Genomic DNA, 20,452 nt, shown 5'->3' on the forward strand with positions numbered 1-20,452 from the left:
GCCGTCAAAGCGAAGGCGCAGTAAGGGCTCGGGCTTGACGCCCAGTGGCGGCTGTGTGATGGACGGCGGAAGTGTACAACACTGCGGAGGCACTGCGACTGGCTGTTGGTCTGGCGGTCGAGTATGCCACGACGGATGTGAAGGTGAGCTTGGATGATCTTGGTGAAAATCATTTTGGTGGCGTTAATACTGGATTGTCGTCTATTGATAAAACCAGAGGATCGAGAATGTATATGGTGCTGCTCCACCTCAAATTATAGTTGCTCATCCTCCAGATGTGGTTAAGACCAAGGGACTTTGAAGTACCTCCGGCAGCAGGACTTAGTCGAGCAAAGAGGAGGCAATTGCAGCGACAAATAAACCTCTTACTCGTTACAGAAAGTGTCATGAAATGGTGAATTACGATTCCGGAAATTGTGTTAAAATTAAGAGAAACTCAAGGGGAAATAGTTGTGCTTTTAAATTTCAAGATTTATTTCAGTAATGTCGACTTTGCAGATTCAGTGTCAATAAGTACTTATAATATGTCAATTGATTGCGAATAGCTTACATTTTATATGTTTCTTATATCGATTAACTCCCTTATCATGTGAATAAAACAATAATAACTATTGGAAATTATATCATCATACGCATTCGTTATAAAATAAATCTTTTGTCAATATAAACTGTAGTAGAAAATATCATAAACCATTCGATTAACACTACACAATTAGCTAGCACCAAAATGCTAGGAAAACCTCCATAGTGCTAGGAAAAATAAGGTTTTCCGAGCACATTAGGGTGTTGGCCATTTGCTCTATCGGAATTATTTCTGAGCACGTCTCTGAGCAATACTCCATTTTTTCCAAGCACATTTCAGGTGCTCGCAAACATGGTCAACTCCTTTGTATAATGGCCGAGCACAAGAATTACTCGGAAATGCAATGCACTATCACCTCCATTCTCTTCCTAGCACCTGTGTGAGTTATTCGCTTTAAGACTGCTAGCACAATTTGGCTGTACTAGGGAAGGACATTTCAGCAATGTAATATTCCAAGCACACAAGTGCTCGGAATTCTATGATTTTTTCATATTTTTCATTATTTTTTTGTATCATTACTTCAGCTTGATTTTAAATTGTTAATTCAATGAAATTAAAATGGCATTAAATTAAAAATATGAATGAAATAAACAAAATTAAAATGCCAAATGGATTGCGAGAATTAAATTGTTTCACAAAATCACGGATTAAATTGTTTCACAAGGTCATGAGTTCAAAATTAATCTATATCTATATCTATATAGTTCACCCAAATTTTTCAGTAAATAAGGTCTTAATGTGTTCTTGCATATGTTCCTTCATCAATTCCATTTTCTTCTCCGACGCTTCTTCTATCTTTTTAACTCTCTCTTCAAACCGGGCTTCCATTCGCTCCTGCTCTTCTTGAAGTCTATGCTCATAGAGCTCGTCCATCTTCCTAGGGTCACTGCCGGTCAAACGCCTAGATGCATATGCTGAAGTAGCTGATGGGAAGTATAATTTTGTTACACTTCCTACACCTGGAATCTGCTTTCTCTTGTTCACCTTCCCATGAAGCTCAAGAAGATGGCATCTAAATCCGGATCGTCTATCCCTTCGGCTCTTAATTCTTCAGCCCTTCTCACAATATCATCCTTCCAACAAGCAAACAAAAATTAGATGCTAAAACATTGCAGGGAAGTTAAATGCGATGATAGTCAAGAAGATCCGATGCAACATGCTGGTTGTGAACCACAACGGCAAAGCTCAACTAATCAAGAAAGTTAAATGCGATGATAGTCAAGTAGAGTCGTCGTCATCATCTTCCACCCCAAAGTGACAACACAAACACAAGCACATCTATGCTTCTGTTCCAGTTCAAGAATAAATTAAAGGCCATATTATGTGTTTCAACTTTCATTTCCAATCAAAGTTCACTTATTTTCTGAAACACTGTAACATATCTAACTGCAAATTTAGAACCAACTACATTGACCTAAACATCCATATTTTAGCACATGTACTTGCAAAATCATAAGTAATATAATGTGAAAATGCTCAGAAAGCACTATGAAAATCATAAGTAATCTAATATGAAAATGCTCATCAAGCACTCAGAATTGCAGGGAAGAGGGGTGAAGGGTAGCATTCATATATTAAAACATTGAAATTTGAGAAGTATAGTTAGTACAATGAGAACCCCCCCCCCAATTATATCTCTCCCTTTCTCTGTCATACACTTTTACTCTTTACTCTTTGTTGCTTGATAATTGTGAGATCATACATCTTCTAATGCAGTGGGGTTTGGACAGTATGAACTAACCAAAACAATACGAAGAATAATTAGGAAAGCAGAACATGACCCTTAAGTTTATTAATAGCACTAGCATGCATATAAAAGGAAGAGAAGCTACAGAATGGAGCCATCTAAATGATAGGTTTCAAGCCTATGCACATTATCTTTCTTTGTTCTCAAATACCAAATAGGGATCAAAAGCCCAAAATTAGTCAAATTAAGATAACACTTACATTAATCTGAGTGGCATTTTGCGAAACCATCCCTTGTGAATTTTTTGTTCTACAAACAACATTAAAAAGGATTTAAAAAATAATTAAAAAAGTAAACAAATTAAACTAGAAAAATATAAATTTTACCATTTTTTCAACTCTCTCTTCAAATGGAATACAACCATTACAATGTGTTCCAAAGGCCGTCTCCCGCCCTTGTCTTCGATTTTTCGAGGCACCTATCAGAAACCTTGATATTCTCAGGAAGCTTCCAGGCATTGGTGTATGTCGTCCACTGGGCATCCGTGAAGTAGGCCGATTTCTTCATTGTTTTTTTTATAATCCATGGAATCGCCGTATCTAGCTTTGCACTGATTACGAAAAGCTTCCTTGCATAGCACTTGATCATAAGCTTCACAATTTGCATCTTTCTCAAATTAATAAAGTATTAAATAATTTATGATAATTGAGTTATAAATATAAAATTCACAATTTGACCTGAAATTCTTTCCAATAATGTTCAATATATTGATCTGAAAGTGTTGTTTGGCAGTGTCCTCCCTGGTCAACTATGTGCTTGGAAGACTTATTGCTTATGTTGGCCACTACACCAGTTGGACACAAAATACAGATTAATATACAATTAGTAACTTAAAATAATATAATGAGTGCATAAAATTATATGCGGCCTCTTACTTTTTTTGCATTATTAGTAGCTGCATCTCTACCTTCCCCTTCAACGTTAGGGGCTGTTGAATACTCTTCCTCACTGTTCTCGTCCAACAACTTTAAAGGACCAAGTGGTGGTGAGCCATCGGAGTGTGTAGTTGAGCGTCCCAATGATGACCCTCTCATTTCTACAATTAAATAACTACCACAGAAAAGGCAGAAAGGAGCATGTGATTAGTACTCTTTAGTAGCCATGAAGAAAGAAAAACAATATAGTAATGTTGACATCACATATATCACCCAAACATTACTGTCATTTTCTTGCTGAGGAATACAACAATCACTTATTATCTCTTCGCATCATCAAGTCGGAAAACAGAGGATTCGACACAAACTGAGCATCAAAATCAGAAAAAAAAAAATTCAAGCAGATGATGGCATCAATCAGCAGCAATAGCAAGTTTTGATTAATGGAAAATCAACCATGATTATGAGATAGTCCATTATCTAAACGCGACGAAAGCTCTAGGATGAAGCAGGTTATTGAAGCTACTATCTGATGATCCCATTGTGCAAAGCACCTGAAACTTAGAGCTCAAACAAATTCATAATACAAGAAATATTGATATTTTATCTATTGGATTTTGCTTTGAAAGGAAAGTAAGTACATATATGGATATCAAATGTAACTATAATTAGAGAAAGAAAAAAGAATCAAATAACACCAAAACATCTTCATTCATTTGCAGAAACGTGCATTTTGCAAATGAGAAATGGTACATTTAGGATATATATATCTATTACCAGTCACCTACATTTTCTTGCTATTTCAACAAAATAAACACGAGCTAAAGATCTGGACTCGATGAGCGTGAAAGATCTGCAGAACATGGAGCAGCAACTTGACAGTTCTCTTAAGAACATCCGAATGGTTTCACTTCATCATTTTACATAATATCATCTTCTCCTGATGTTTCTTTTCACTGAATAATTTCAGGAGCAATGTTATGGATGGCATATGGCGGCTTACGTCGGTAAGCCAAAAAACCGCCACAGGATATGGCGTAGCGCTATAGCGGGATATGGCGGTCGATAAATTAATTAATAAAATATTAGTAATATATGCATAGATAAATTCAAAAAATTAAAAAATAATAAAAAATGTAAATATCAACTACTGAAACAGTTAATAAAGCATAAAGTCATAAGCAATTATATATTATGCCTATAATAATAAGTCTTAATTCAACAATTAAAATATAAAGTCATCATCATAATGAGGTAGAAGTTTCTTTTCTTTTCTAGATATGGATGTGGTTCTTGAGGCTTTCCTAGAACTTGATGACGTAGAAGTTTCTTTTCTTTTCTCAGACCTAGACCTAGACCTAGTATAAGTGTTAGGCTCTCCAATGTCCGACGACTCGTACACGGTATCCCAATCAAGTGAATCTCCATCAAAAACCATATCATTGCCTTCACCTTCACCTAGTATAAGTGTTAGGTTCTTTGGGAGAGAAGGCGCAACTAGTGTTTTTTGGGAGGGAATCTGATAAGAACAAAAACCCTATTTTTTTACTAATTGGGTCGGGTTTGGGCCGGGTTTAAGGGTAAAATAAATTTGGGCCATCTTATTTGCTAATTGGGCCGAGGATTTGGGGCAACCCAACCAAAAATGACGCCATATCTGCCATGGCACCGCCATGGCGCCTCATTCGTGGCGGCAAATGGCAGTCGCCATTAAAAAGTTCCATGGCAGCATATCAGTATGGCGTTTTTCTTGAAACCCGCCATGCAATGGCGCCACGGCGATGCCATAGCTGATATTTAATAACATTGTTCAGGAGAAGGCCATCCAAGAGTAAAACAACATGCTTTTCAAAGGTGACCTCTCTCTCTATAGTTTTGAGGAATCCCCATTAAGTATAGGTGCTACATGACATAGATCAAAGACAAGGAAAAGGAATTGGCACATCAGACACCGTGGGAGAAGCAAAATCCCACCAAAAAACACAACCTCAATACCTCATGACATAGATCAAAAGCCACAACAACAACTACAGTTTCACACGGAATCGACCAAATTCACAAAATCCAGAGCAATAATTACACAGTTTCACACAAGCTAAAAAATGTAATAGAGAAAAAATTCACAAAGACAGTAGCATTCCTATTAAGGTCAAAAGTTACAAAGAGTGATGACTCAAGTGAAGCTACATTACATCAAGCTCATGAATAAAATTGAGCTCTATGCTTCAACATCGAAACTCATGCTTTGAAAGGAATCGACCAAATAATTACAGTTTCACACACGGAATCAATCATATTGGTGCTCGGAAATATGTGCTAGACAAACACCGTTTTTTTGTAGTGTAATATCATCAATTTATTTAAATTTAGTGTTGTTGACATAGGAACAACTACCACTACCGATAAATGTTATTAAATATCAGCTATGGCGCCGCCGTGGCGCCATTGCATGGCGGGTTTCAAGAAAAACGCCATACTGATATGCTGCCATGGAACTTTTTAATGGCGACTGCCATTTGCCGCCACGAAAGAGGCGCCATGGCAGATATGGCGTCATTTTTGGTTGGGTTGCCCCAAATCCTCGGCCCAAATTTATTTTACCCTTAAACCCAGCCCAAACCCGACCCAATTAGTAAAATATTAGGGTTTTTGTTCTTATCAGATTCCCTCCCAAAAAACACTAGCTGTGCCTTCTCTCCCAAAGAACCTAACACTTATACTAGGTGAAGGTGAAGGCAATGATATGGTTTTTGATGGAGATTCACTTGATTGGGATACCGTGTCAAGTCGTCAAACATTGGAGAGCCTAACACTTATACTAGGTCTAGGTCTAGGTCTAAGAAAATAAAAGAAACTTCTACCTCATCAAGTTCTAGGAAAGCCTAAAGAACCACATCCATATCTAGAAAAGAAAAGAAACTTCTACCTCATTATGATGATGACTTTATATTTTAATTGTTGAACTAAGACTTATTATTATAGGCATAATATATAATTGCTTATGACTTTATGCTTTATTAACTGTTTCAGTATTTTTTATTTTTTTGAATTTATCTATACATATATTAGTAATATTTTATTAATTAATTTATCGACCGCCATATCCCGCTATAGCGCTACGCCATATCCCTGTGGCGGTTTTTTGGCTTACCGCCGTAAGCCGCCATACGCCATCCATAACATTGCTACCGATTGACATTAACATCTTTAGCTGAAAAATAGAGATTAATACTGAAATATACTCACTCCATCCCATTATAAGTGGGACATATTCCTTTTTAGGCCGTTCCACTATAAGTGACACATTTCCTAACAATATTCTATCTCTCTAACTCCCTCCATCCCACTGATTCACTGATGACCGACTTTCTTTTTTGGTTTGTCTCAATCAAGATTGTACATCACTAAAGATGGAAACGCCTTTTATCTTTACTATATTCCCTCTCTTAGTTTACTCTCTAAGGTTGCATAAAATCCCGTACCGCACAAGGAAGGGGTCATCTTCCTTGGGACGGAGGGAGTACTTTTTTTCTCACTCCTACTTTTTCTTTCTACTTTTTTTCTCACTCCTACTCTATTATCGATTCATTTAACCACTAAACACCACTACCTAAATACCTGTGGATGTATCACATATAATGGGATGGAGGGAGTTTAAACTAACAAACTGAATCAGTAGCAAAGATCTATTCAGCTTACACATTTTTGGCAAGCAATCCATTTGGCGGATCATATAGATAGGCAGTCGTTCTTGTTGTCAGTTGTAGCCCTATTATAAAATTGACTATAGATTGCTGAACTACATCTGCCAACTTGTCCAATTTCTTCTCTTTGAGGTCCAGATGGAACATATCTTTCCGCAATATTGTAACTAATATCAATAAATTTTGAATGTTTCATCATATTATCTGTTCCACATGAAAAAAAAGTTACATGAAAAAATATTTATGAAGTTATTTAAGAAGTTGTTGAATATGTCTTACCAAATCATGTTCAGACATGTCAAATTTCTTTTTTCTTTTGAACATCACAATCAATGTGTGATGAAAAAAGATATTATATTGATGCTTAGTCTTTAAGGAAGAATATTCCTTTTAAAAAACATATAGCCACCGGTATCTCAAGTTTTATCGATCATCCTTATTGAATAATCGACCAATCAAAGAAGCAAAACCAAAAGAATGAAAGGAAGAAATCTTTTTTGCAAAAATATTAAAGGAATTTATTGATCTTCAGTCACTATGAACCGACTAACTCACTCTCTTGACCTCACATACACACTCTTATACAAGAGCTACTCTAACTGCTCAGTTCTTTGAGTAACTGAAGTAACCGCCTTTTCAAAAAGCCAGCGGCTGTTTCCTAGTGCAGCCACACCGAGCTTGCCAAAAATTAATCTATAAAAATTTATATTCAACAAAATCAATATTTAAGACTCAAAACCTATATTCAATGAAAAAACCATAATTAAACGAAATTAAATATATCGTGAGCAAATGTCAAAAACTTTCAACCATAAATCTTAACCTAATTGAATAGCCAACAATTATAAATCCATCCATATTCAACCCCTAAATCTCTATATTCAACAAAGTTATACGCAAAATAGCCATAATAATTGAAATTTTAAGGGTCAAATATTAACTAATACTCCTTCCGTCCAATTAAAGATGACCCATTTTCCTTTTTGGTTTATCCCAACCAAGATGACCCATTATTTAAAATGGAAACCTCTTTATCTCTACTTTATTATCTCTTACTTTTTTCTCTCTTACTTTACTCTCCACTCAACACACAAAATAAAACTGCATAAAATGTCATGCCGCCCAAGGAAGGGGTCATCTTCCTTGGGACGGAGGGAGTAACACTTAAAATGGGAATGGGTTATCATCAACTTTACCTGGAAAACTAAAACAAAATGGAGGAACAGTCACACAAGGGAAGGAATAGCGGCAACTGGAATATTTAGGGTAGTGACGCATGAGCATCTCGCATGTATAAGAAACACGCACCTCACTCTCGCGTATAGCGAGACGCCTCACACTCTCGCGTGTTTCTTATAGACATGAGATGCTCTGGCTTGTTTCCCTATTTTGTAATACTATCTCTTTTTCCCATTTATTAACACCAATTTCCTTTTTCGTTTGACCCTAAATAATTGACACTCGTACTTTTTACTACTTTTGGTAATAAACCTCACATTCCACTAACTCATTACTCTCACATTTTTTAATATAAAAGTAGGACTCACATTTCACCAACTTTTTCCACTCACTTTTCACTACATTTCTTAAAACCCATACCCAGTCAAACGTTGCCAATTAGTGGGATACAGGGGTAGTATAAAAAAAGTCCAAACAAAAAAAATGTTATAAATGAAGGCTACTACGTATATTTTGAATCCCACAATAATTTCAGTTATGGCATATCTTAATTTTGTTTGGTCAGGAAAAGTAGAATGGGCAAGTACAGTAAAGGGTGGTACGAAATTAAGATGTAAGAGCATCCACTATAGGGGCGGCGCGCCGGCCGCCCCGTTCGAGGCTACGCCGCGGCGGGCTATAGCGGAGGAGGCGTCCGCCCCGGGGGCGGACGAATTTGTTGGGGTGGACGGACATTCGCCGCGATTGCGGCGAGGACGGGCCGGAGGAGAGAGAAGCGCGGCGGCCGCCGCGCCTATCTATTGCGCGGCGAAACCGCGCGGCGGTCGCCAGCTCTGAAATTTTTTTTTTTTTAATTCGAATTTGTAATTATTTTTTTTGGCTTATTTAAATACCCCACCAATTTGTTTTTCACTCCACACCCATTTTCACTCCACCCCCAATTTCACAACCCTAAATTTTATACCAAATGCACGGGAGAGACGAAGATTCACCCGGCAGGGAAGAATCGGGATACGGATACTATCCTTCTTCCCAGCCATCTCAGCTGTGGGGATCGAGTCCCAGTCCCCCGCCATTCCAGTCGTGGTCACCGACATCCCCACCGTGGCAACAAAAGCCAATATCGGGGTCAATCTTCTCATCAGAGGAATTTGGGTTGTTCGGCAATTGGAGATTATCGACCCACTATGGACTCGCCCAACCATCCGCGGCCAGATACCCCTTCTCACTCTTTCCAGCGCACCCAGACTCCTTTGTCTGATTTCGATAGGTTCACACTGGAGCAGATGATGGGGCTGATGAGTCCGGGCCTACCGGAGACCCCGCCGACGAGATCTTCCGGCGACGGCGGTGGTGGGAGAGGCGGCGGCAACGGTGGTGGGGGGAGGGCCTGCGGCGACGGCGGTGGGGGGAGAGGCGGCGGCGACGGCGGTGGGGGACGGGCCGGTGGCGACGGCGACGGGGATGGCAGCGGCAGCGGCGGTAATGAGTCGGCGGTAACAAGTCGGGGTGGGCACTACACCAAAGACGAGTCGATTGCTGTGGCGAGGGCATGGGATGCCGTCACATCAAACCCCTGTGTTGGCACCGATCAGACCGAGATTGGCTTTTGGAAGCGCGTTTTGTTAACCTACAATGAGTTCAAGCCGAGAGGCGCCAAACCGCGTGACGCGGAACAGATCCGGAAAAAGTTTGGGAGGATTCTGACACCCACCAGGAAGTTCGCGGGCATCTACGGAAACAGCCTTATCAACGCTGAGAGTGGCCGCAACGAAGCCGACGTGAAGGCTCTGTTTGTGTCCCAATACAACGCGCTATATAAGCCTAAGTTCACCCAGTGGGAGGAGTTTCTCGTTCTCGAGAACTGCCTGAAATTCAAGTCCATCTGTGCAGAGGAGACTGAAAGTCATTGGGCGAAGCGCAATAGATGCAACAGAGCCGGGAACTACAACAGCAGCAGCGACAGACACTCAATCAACCTCAACGACGCCCAAACGGAGGAGCCCTCTGACACACACTAGGCGTTCACGCCCTCCGGGGCAGAAGGTCAGTATCCGCAGCGCCCGAATGTCTGCAGGTTCCTCCCGCTACTCAGCGCCCGGGTCTGGATCGCGCAGCGCGCAGGCGCCTTCTGGAGCTCAGTCCGTGGACCATGGGGCCCATGTGATCTTGAACAGAACCTGAATGTGCATTTGATGAAACAACTGCAAGATAACCGCCGTTTCTACGAGTCGGCCACCGACCCAATCACCAAGACGATATACTATGAGCTCATGTGTAGGATCAGAGAGGATCTGGGGCTGACTGGTCCAGGGGCGACGCCGGGGGCGGCGGGGGCAGGGGCGGCGGCGCCGGGGGGAGTGGGCGACGAAGAAGAGGCAGAGGATTCCGACTCCGCCACCGAGTAGATGGTGGCGGTGTTTTTATTTGTTTTTATATGTTTTTTTTTATAAAATGTTTGTTGTGTAATTTTCCGGTATCCATTAAAACAACGAATATTTGGTCTCATCACACTTTTTAATTTTATTATTATCTCGTTTTCTAATTATTTTTAGTCCGATAATTTTAATTGTAATTGAATTAAAATATATAACAAATAAAATAAAGTGAAATTTGTCCACCAAAAAGTGTCCACTGTTGTTGCAGACACTTTTTTTTGTGGCTGTAGACAAATAAAAAGTGGCTATGGACAAAAAAAAAAAAGTTGTCCACCAAAAAGTGTCTACCTATAGTGGATGCTCTAATATTGCTAATTAAGCTACGAGAAACACTATAGCTAAGTTGAGAGTTTATGGAATCTGACTTCAACTCATTAAAGATGAATGATCAACAAAAATTATAGTAGGAAACATTTTATATTTCAATGATGATTGCAACTTTAAAACTAAAATCCGAGCTAGCAATCTTCATACTTACGAAGATAAGCTTTGGAAAGCTCCCCTGTTGAGATTTCATAAAACAAAAGTTTCATGAAATGACTTTAACAACTATCAAGTTTCATTCATGTAAACAACACATTGAGCAATAATAAATTCATACTTCATCAGTCTTGAGATTTATTGAACATTATTACCTTATGGCAAGAGTTGTCTTTCCGATGTTTGCCGTCTCACTTGATAAACGTAATATTTCCAATGCTGCCCATCCCGATAAGTAAACAAGGATTACAAATTGATAGGATAATCCAACTGTCAATCCACTAAAATGTATCCTTGAGAAAATAGGTTGATCTACTTGTACTTCCTTTGACATCTCCTCTTCCATGGGATGCAGGGATAGTTGAGAAAGAATTGTGTGGAAATGGAATTCTATAAATCCTGTGAATTCCTTAGGTTGAGAGAGACAGCTGGCGGCGGAAGAGAGGGATGTGTGAGAATTAGGGCTCACTGGAGTATTTTTTTCTTATATTTATAGTACTTTTAATTATATTGGCATATTTAAAATAGCATATGATTAATCCCCGTCACAAAGCTATCATATCTATCACATGTATGCAATATATCGTTTGATGATACAAGAAATATTTTTTTTAACTTTATAATTTGTTCATTGTCTCATATTGGGGTTGATTAGTGGCGTGCCATTGTGTAATCCACTATATATATCACACAAATAATAACCCCTGAGTCCAATATATATATAAATCAAATTGCATTCATCATATGGAAGCCCACAACATTTTGTTAGTGTTGTTGCTCACCACATTTTTGAAAATATATTTTCTTTTGTTTTGAAAATATTTATTATTATTATTATTATTATTTGCATTATTATCAACTTGTTCATTAATAATGTTAGTATTTTTTTGACGCATTTTTAATAAACATAAAAAAGTCCACAAATTATTAGACATTGAACATCTATAACTTAATAAGTAATATTTATGCTAATGTAGTCTGTATATTTTATGCATGTGTGTGTAGCATATGCTAATTTATAAATTAATAGAATACATATGCTACTGTATCTATAATATTGGTATTTGTATGCTAAAAAACACGCTTTACTCATAATAGAGGACAAAAGAAAAAGAATTATATATTGAAATCTGAGTAATTAATTGGCCGGGATAATTTTAAAATTATATTATATTAAAAATTATAAAATACTAAACTAAAATCGGGTAATATTTTGGGATTATCGGGTATCCCGAGTGGATATCGGGTATACCCGACACCCGAAAACTAAAAATTTGATTACTCGATCCCGACGCGTTACTCGTTTCCGTTGGGTAGCGGGTATCCAATACTCGACGGGTATCGGGTTGGGTGTGCGGGTACCCAATACCCGCTACCCGTTTCGACACCCCTACCCCAACCCCAAGGGCCTCCCACATCCCGACCCAACAATATTGTGAAGGGTGTTCAATCGTAGTGGTCCACTAATGGGGAGGGGCATAACCCACTGTCCTGCCAGAAGTCCAACTTCCAAGGTCTCACACTTGTATCTAAGAGAAGTGTTGCAATTATACGGCAGTGGTGTGTATAGATCTTTGGCCATTCTTGCAAGTCTGTCCCGCACTAGCTATTAATCATTCATTTGGTATTTGGGTGGTTACGGGGATAAGATGGGATAAGAATGCATTGCAAGCTATTTGTTTCCTCAAATACTCTTTGGACAAGTGATGGAGGGGAAGGGTTTATTCATCCACGTCCCCCCTTTGTCGACCAATGGGAAGTGGTTGCGAACCCACATGCCTGCTTGGTAGTGAGTTTCGTTTTATCCTATTTCAAAATTTAACAGCTATATAGTGTTATAAAAATCAAATTTTTACATATAAAAATTAATTTTTTTTAAAAAAACATAAAAGTCTCAATAATTCATACTTAAAGTTAGATTTGCAAACTAATTAAAAATTAATACTCCCTCCGTCCCTGAAAATTTGTCAAATATTTCCATTTTCTTTCGTCCCTCAAAATTTGTCATCTTTCACTTTTACCATTTTTTGGTAGTAGACCCTACATTCCACTAACTCATTCACACTCACATTTTATTATAAAACTAATATGTAAAAGTATAACTTATATGCCACCAACTTTTTCAACCCACTTTTTATTACATTTCTTAAAACTTGTGTTGGGTCAAATGGTGACAAATTATTAGAGACGGAGGGAGTATAAACTTTTTTGTATAATCATTCGGAATGGAGAAGTAAATTTTGCATTGTTTGAGAGATTATTTTATAGATAGTTTTGTAACTCTAATATTGCTCGTCAGTTAGACGGGTAACAATTAGTTTTGCATGTAATGATTTTTTTTTTCTTTCTACTCCCTCCGTTTCGCCATAGTTGAGGTGAAATTTTTTGGCACGGAGTTTTAGAAAAGAATATTGGGTGTGTTAAATAAATAGATAAAAAAGTAAGAGAGAGGAAAAGGTAGGGAGAATAAAGTAAGAGGGAGTAAAGTAAGAAAGAGAAAAAGGTTACCATATATAGAAATGACTCAACTATGAAGAAACTTTCCGAAATGGAAAAATGACTTAACTATGAAGAAACGGATGGAGTATATAAATTCGTCGGATTTCAATACAAAATTAATTTTTAGTCTAGATGTGCTTTTGTAAATCCTAAAGGTTCTTGGTTCAAACCAATTTCATAATTTTTATATGAGTAAAGGTCAAAATTGGTCATAAACATATAGTCTGAATTCGATCCAAAACATTCACTTTTTGAAAATCGGGTCCAAAACATTTGAAATCGTCATCGAAGTGGTCCTAAACATTTGAAATCATTGTCAAAGTGGTCCTTTTCCATAAAAAACTAACGGTCAATGCCTAATTAATGATTTTTTAAACTAATTAATATACTAATGCATAATTTCTGACGGTCAGCGCCCAATTAACGATTTTTTGACTTAATTAGTATAATGATGCGTAAAAATTTAATAACATAAAATAAAATTAAAAAAAAATCAAAATAGAGTCCCCTGCTCTAAAAAATCTACGCCGCCACCTATCTCGGCCCCCAAATCAACAGCACATGCCGCCTCAAGATCTGTAAGCCCCGAAAAGGAGAATACATGAATTTGATTATGAGAAAAATATGAATTTGAGTAAGATTGATTAAGGAGGGAGAGAAGAGAGGGCATTGATGGTTGAGCTGGATGACGTAGAGAGGATGACAATAGGTTGGACTGAGGCAAGAGCGGCGACGATGAGGTCATGGAGCAGCAATACTGCTCGATAGACAACGAGGCAGGCAGAGGCAACGAAAGCGAAACCATTTTCCAGCAAAAGCGACCGCGTCGGCGGAGATAACAACGCCGGACCGCCGAGAAAGAAAATTGAGAGAGAGAAATGGTGGACGACGACGGTTTTGATCTCGGACAGCAGCAATGCGGAGAAACACATGATGACAACGATTTGTGGAGGAGCGAGCAGAGAGAGAAATACGCGACGACGCTGAGCGCCGGAGAGAAGAAGAGAGAGATTCCGATTTAGGAAGAGAGAGATTCCGATTTAATTTTGTTTAATTAATTATGCATTAGTGTATTAATTAAGTTAAAAAATATTAATTAGGCGTTGACCGTTAGTTTTTTACGGAAAAGTACCACTTCGACAACGATTTCAAATGACCACTTCGATAAATATTTCAAATGTTTTGGACCAAATTCGTATTCTGGCTGTATGTTTAGGACCAATTTTGACATTTACTCTTTTTATTTTTAGTATTTTCATTTTTATTACATTCTTTTTTTTCTATTTTTTGTTTTCTTTTTCTACTACTCCCTCCTCCGTTCCATAGTAATAGTGTCATTTTGCCATTTTGGTACGTTCCATGGTAATAGGGTCATTTCCCTTTTTAGTAAAAGTCAACACATTTTTCCACACCTACTTTACTCTCTCTTATTTTTTTCTTTCTTCATCTCTCTACCTTTTTCATTTTTCACTTTGCTCTCCCTTTACTTAGCCCACCTAACACAATTTTTCTTAATCTTCGTGCCGAAAAGAAACGCCTCCATTACTATGGAACGGAGGGAGTAGTATGTTTATGTTTTTATTATCATATGGATTTAATTTGAACAATATTTATATTTTTATTACCACGTGAATTTAAGTTGAATATTAATTAAAAATTTTAATTGATATTTGCAAGTAAATGGAGTATGTTATTTTAATGAATATGGTAGTTTAAATAAATTATGAAAGTAATTTAATTAGATTTCAAAATAAATAAATAAATAATATCATATGAATATATACATATATAAAAGGCGAGTTTTGGGCTGATTTTAAATAATTTATAAGTTTTTGTTGCCATTGCAATTATTCTATATATATTAATTATAAATAAAATTTAGAAATTCTATACGGCAGTTTTCATATGTATACATGCACTCCACCATGTAAAATATTAAATATCCCAATAATTATTTGTAACTGCCCACATTCGCAACAATGGAGTGTGTCATTTGTCATGTACAAATTCAAATTTGGCGTTTAAATAGCAGTTAGCGTTTAATTAGCAGTTACAAACCCATAGACCTAAAAATAAAGTCAGTTATATTTTTTTCCTGTACGATGCAACATAAAGATTATATTAATAGTTGTTGACCTTATAAATTCATAAGGAGTAACGATTAATACACGACCCTATAAATACAAGAACCTCAAAATCGCTTGATGCTCAATTCCGTCACCACCGCCTGCTCGATAATGATCACTTCAATACTAATATATAACAAATAGATTAAAATTTATATTAATTCAATAATTCAATGGACTAATGAAAAACGAAATATCTTTTAGTTTTGACCATTTTTGCGAAAGTACTTCCTAAATTTCTAATCGAAACAAATTGAGGATGACACTCTTATTAATATTAAAAACAAATAACTTGTTATATAAGAGATTAAAACATCTAATAAGTAATAAGCCGTTTAAATATAAATGCGGTCCAATGAGGAAACAAATTTTAAATCTTTTAATAAATATATTTTATCAAGTTAAATTGATAAAACTATGTAAGAAATTAGAATGCTAGATGAAACGTGTCTCTAACATGCGAGGGAAATAGCGTGAAAAAGGATTAAGAATTTGCTTTAAATAATAATTTTATACTCCAATTAAGTAACTTTGGTTTGCTTCTTCTTCATCAAACGATTGGCAGCCATTGTTGATAGTTGATACTTTCTCATTCTCTAATTCAAATTTCAGCCCCTTCCAACTAATCACTTTTTAATAAGTTAATCTTTAATGACACATTTTGGCAGGGGCTAAACAAGATTTTCAACCAAGAAAATTACAGTAGTAGAAAAAATGATTAAAAATATCTTTTGGGAGGGGCTTAAGCCCCTTTTCCCTTCTTCTTGTGCCCGCCAATGTATATTATTACTCCATATCTGTTAAACTAAAAGATTTTTCATTGCATATATTTAATGAGTTTTTTTCAGATTCGTAACATACATATCTTGTAGCGTTTTTAATCAATAGAAAATGTAGTGTCCAACGCAGAACTGCACTTTTAGGTAACTAGTGTTAACACCTGTGCTATGCATAGGACAAATAATTTTTTAATAATAAAGATATATTAACTTAAAATAAAAAATATATAGTAAATAAGTATAAAATATATTTACAAATAAGAACTAATTAAAATAAGTATTTGTAACATTATAAACAATAAAAAAATATTTGTACAATTGTATTTCTCTCAACCCATTCTCAATGAAACATTTCTTATTTTAGCACATAATTGTATGCTATTTCAATATTTGATATGAGTGTAGTATAAAATAAAAGAAATAACAAAAGTGGGGACGTGTGGATGAAATAGAATAAGACATACAAATAAAGAAAAATGTAATACTACTATTTACAAAAGAATAAAAAAAACCAAACTATTTGAACGAATAAATAGTTCACCTGTTTCGATTAACAAAATCAACTCAATTATAACTATGTGCACTTCTAGTAATTTAAATATAAATATATTTATAAATTATATATATTTATAAGTAATTTCAACATATTTAATTAAACTAATGTATTAATTTACTACTCCCTCCGTCCCGGATAATTCGTTCCAGTTTTCCATTTCGGTCCGTCCCACATAATTTGTCCCATTTCACTTTTACCTTTTTTGTAGTGGATCCCATATTCCACTAACTCATTCCTACTCATATTTTATTATAAAACTAATATATAAAGGTAGGACTCACATTCCACTAACTTTTTCAACCCATTTTTCATTACAATTCTTAAAACTCGTGCCCGGTTAAAGTGACTCGAATTATCTGGGATGGAGGGAGTATGTATTTGTTCCTTCCAATAAATGTTTATCATGTAGTATATAGTTGGATTGCGTGACGTTGGAGAAGCACAATTTTGTATCAAGTGTGAATTGTAATCCATCAACTTGGAACAATCAATATTTAATTTCTTAATTCATAACTAAATATTCTTTTATAAAAAATAATTAAAAAAAGAGTATACAATTCCAAGAGAAACAATCATAATCAAGAAATCTATATTTTATTAATTATATACTATTATTAGTTAAACTGTAAACTATAAACTATAAAACCTATAATCTAAAATACATTAAAAATCCAATTAAATTCTATGGTATACATACATAATTAAAAAAAATTCAAACTCTAGAAGCCCAACTAAAGCCCAAATAATGTACTATATGACAAACTATTCTAAACCCTAAATTGGAGTATCGCTCGCCCATTTATCCCTCTTCCTCTCCCTATCGGCGCTGCCAGACCAGTGGCTTATTCGTTCCTCACCGGCGCTCTCTTCGCCGCCCGTCTCGTCAGTTCTTTCTCCCCGTTTCACGCCCGCCGAATTCGCCAGCCTAGCTATGGTGAGATCCGGCCACTCTCTCGGCCGGCAGCTGCCCCACCGTCGCCCTCTCCTTTCCTCATCTCTCTTTTCGCCGACCACCGCCGTCACCTTCGCCACCACCACCCGCCTCGCCAGTTTTTTTCCATCCTCTCCCTTTCATCTTTCTCATTTTTTCACCGATTTTGGCGAGTCTGCACTGCCTGGTAGCCGCCTTCACCGATGTTGTACTTCTCTCTTCTTCCTCTTCTTTTTTGTCTTCACACCTTTCCCCCTATCTCTCTCACCCCGGATCCGTCACTTTCTCGTAGCCAGTCGCCGCCTTTCCGCCACTGCCCCGCCTCCATTAGCCTTGCCGCCTTCGTCACACCCATCGTCGGAGTTGTCGTTAGATTCTAAGAATTCTGCTACGCTGCAATAAAAAATAATATCATCAGTAAATCAATTAATTAAAAATGCAGATTCAATTGAAGGTGTGTGTTTGTATATGTGTTTTATCTTGATTGAGAAGCCATTGTTATATTGGACCAATTTTTGGTCCAATTATTTCTGCCTCTTTTTTTTCCAATGGTTATCATTTCTTAAAATGACTAAAAGGATAAACAAAATAGCTTCAAGTTTTCCCGCCAAAAAGGGCAAAATAGTCTTTTCATTAAATTGTCACTTTAGATTAGGATAGAAGTGAGAGTAATTTTTAGTTCGTTATAAGTTTATTTTCAAAAATCAGGATTTTAAAAACATAGAGATATTTTTAGATTGTTTTAAGCCACCTTTACTAAAATGAACTAAAATTTAATTGAATAAAAATCACTTTCGCATTGTCTAAAATTATTCAGTCTAGCCCCTGCCAATAAATTTTTATGCGTCCACCACTGATTATTACGGAGGGAGTATATATTAACTGTAGTATGATAAACCAGACATTTGATTATATATTATCGATATACAACATGAATTTATGGAACGAGCTTAATAGTATTATCCTCGGATAAACTCGTTTAGTCGCTTCAATTCTTCATGTTGTTGCTCTACTACAGCTTTCACAACATCCACAATGGAAATCATGCCTATTATCTTCCCATCTATAACCGGGGCATGCCGAATCTGATTCTCTGCAACATATATATTATTTTAATATTCTTCACCAATATCAAGTCTTAATACTAACACATGAAATAGGCCCACTTTTCTTTTGGATACAGATATTAAGGAAGGGTGTTTTGTTAGTTAAGCGGAGTTAAATAAAGTACTACTCCCCCTTCCCTTAAAAGTACAGACTATTTTCTTTTTGGTCCATCTCCTAAAAATAAAAATTTCTATTTAAAGAAATTTCTTTCTCTCGAAGGAGGTAAAACCATTTCCACTAACACACTTGTATAAAACCCTATGTCGTTTCAAAAGTTTCTATTTGTGGGAAACGAATGGAGCATATAAATGAAGAAAATAGTATGAGAATAAAATAAATAATTGAAGTCAAATAAAGTAACGAGAGAATAAAGTCAGAGAAATTAAGTGTTTTTCATTACTCCATATAAAAAAGTGATTCAACTACTCCCTCCATCCCGGATAAGATGACACATTGCTTAGCCGGCACGGGATTTTAGGAGTTATTGGTTAAAGTGTTTAATTAAAGAGAGAGAAGGTGGGTGTAAGTATTAAAGTAGAGAGATAAAGAAAGATGAATATTTTAATAAGAGTAAGAAAAAGTGGTTGAGTGTATTAATTGGAGAGAGAAATTTACTAAAAAAGGAAATGTGTCATCTTAGTTGGGACAAACTAAAAAGGAAAACGTGTCATCTTAAGCCGGACGGAGGAAGTATATAATAGGACGGCCTAGAAAGGAATACGATTCTAGGATGGAGGAAGTACCAGTCATGAGCTGCATTGCATGAAGAATGCTTGTATCTGATGTTACTGTCACTAGCTTGTCCTATAATATAAACCAAATCTCATAGTCAAAAGATGAAATGGCAATCAAATCTTCAAGACCAAAAGCACTAACCTTGTTAGTCATGATCTCCCCAACTTTTGTGTATATAGAGGACCTGTCTTGCATAATCACCTTCCTCAAATAGTCTGTTTTGACATGCAACATTTTACAATTTACTGTATTTATCTAGAGTCTTAATACAATTACACGATGTTACCTCGTTCCGTTAGAATTCCTGCTATATGATGTTGCTCCCCCGGCTTAAGAACCACGAGAGACCCTACATTGTTCTGAGCTATCTGCAATATTTCACTTCATCAGTATACGTCATTACATGACATGTTATTTCATTAAAGATGGGGGGAACTCACTCACTTGCTTGACAGCATCATAGACGGTGTCATCTGTCCGACACCAAAGCCAGGACCCGGCCTTGTCTTGCCCTTTGGTTGATAGCACCTCTGCAACCGTTGTGTTGCGCAGTCCTGTCTCTGGCCTTGCACTGTTCAAACCTTGCGGACGCTTTGTTGTCCAAAATCGAACTGTCTGTAGAAGCCCTTGCATTGTTGATCCTAGATATGGAACACAAATAAACAACATATGAGCATGCTTCTTGCAGTATTGTGTTTCCTAGTATGATTACT

The 20,452-nt window shown here is 36.7% G+C and overlaps 1 protein-coding gene and 1 long non-coding RNA gene across 3 annotated transcripts; both read right to left on the reverse strand.

Moving 5' to 3' along the window:
* Positions 1-1,165: 1,165 nt before the first annotated feature.
* Positions 1,166-11,470, reverse strand: LOC125202585 (uncharacterized). 2 transcript variants are annotated; one of them, XR_007173122.2, is made up of 6 exons: positions 11,162-11,470; positions 3,206-3,380; positions 3,008-3,114; positions 2,657-2,921; positions 2,531-2,579; positions 1,166-1,656 (listed from the first exon to the last, which is right to left on the reverse strand). It is a non-coding gene; the product is annotated as an uncharacterized LOC125202585 (long non-coding RNA). The 2 variants fall into 2 exon arrangements; XR_016135964.1 differs by having other exon boundaries at positions 2,657-3,114.
* A 7,312-nt stretch (positions 11,471-18,782) lies between these two features.
* Positions 18,783-20,414, reverse strand: LOC125186113 (CBS domain-containing protein CBSX3, mitochondrial-like). Its single transcript, XM_089063381.1, has 5 exons — positions 20,184-20,414; positions 20,026-20,107; positions 19,881-19,954; positions 19,748-19,802; positions 18,783-18,990 (listed from the first exon to the last, which is right to left on the reverse strand). The coding sequence occupies exons 1-5, from the start codon at positions 20,406-20,408 to the stop codon at positions 18,857-18,859; spliced, it is 570 nt and encodes a 189-aa protein (XP_088919507.1). The 5' UTR covers positions 20,409-20,414; the 3' UTR covers positions 18,783-18,856.
* Between the last annotated feature and the right edge of the window lie 38 nt (positions 20,415-20,452).

Source organism: Salvia hispanica, chromosome 2 (assembly GCF_029641045.1).
Source record: "Salvia hispanica isolate PSC_SH4W2 chromosome 2, Shi_PSC_v1, whole genome shotgun sequence".
Taxonomy (NCBI): Eukaryota; Viridiplantae; Streptophyta; class Magnoliopsida; order Lamiales; family Lamiaceae; genus Salvia; species Salvia hispanica.

Coding starts and splice junctions, on each gene's coding strand:
- LOC125186113 (XM_089063381.1), bottom strand. CDS start 20,408: ATGTTGTTTATTTGTGTTCCATATCTAGGATCAACAATGCAAGGGCTT. Junction 19,955..20,025: donor AGGAATTCTAACGGAACGAG/GTAACATCGTGT, acceptor ATGTCAAAACAG/ACTATTTGAGGAAGGTGATT. Junction 18,991..19,747: donor TGCAATGCAGCTCATGACTG/GTACTTCCTCCA, acceptor TATATGTTGCAG/AGAATCAGATTCGGCATGCC.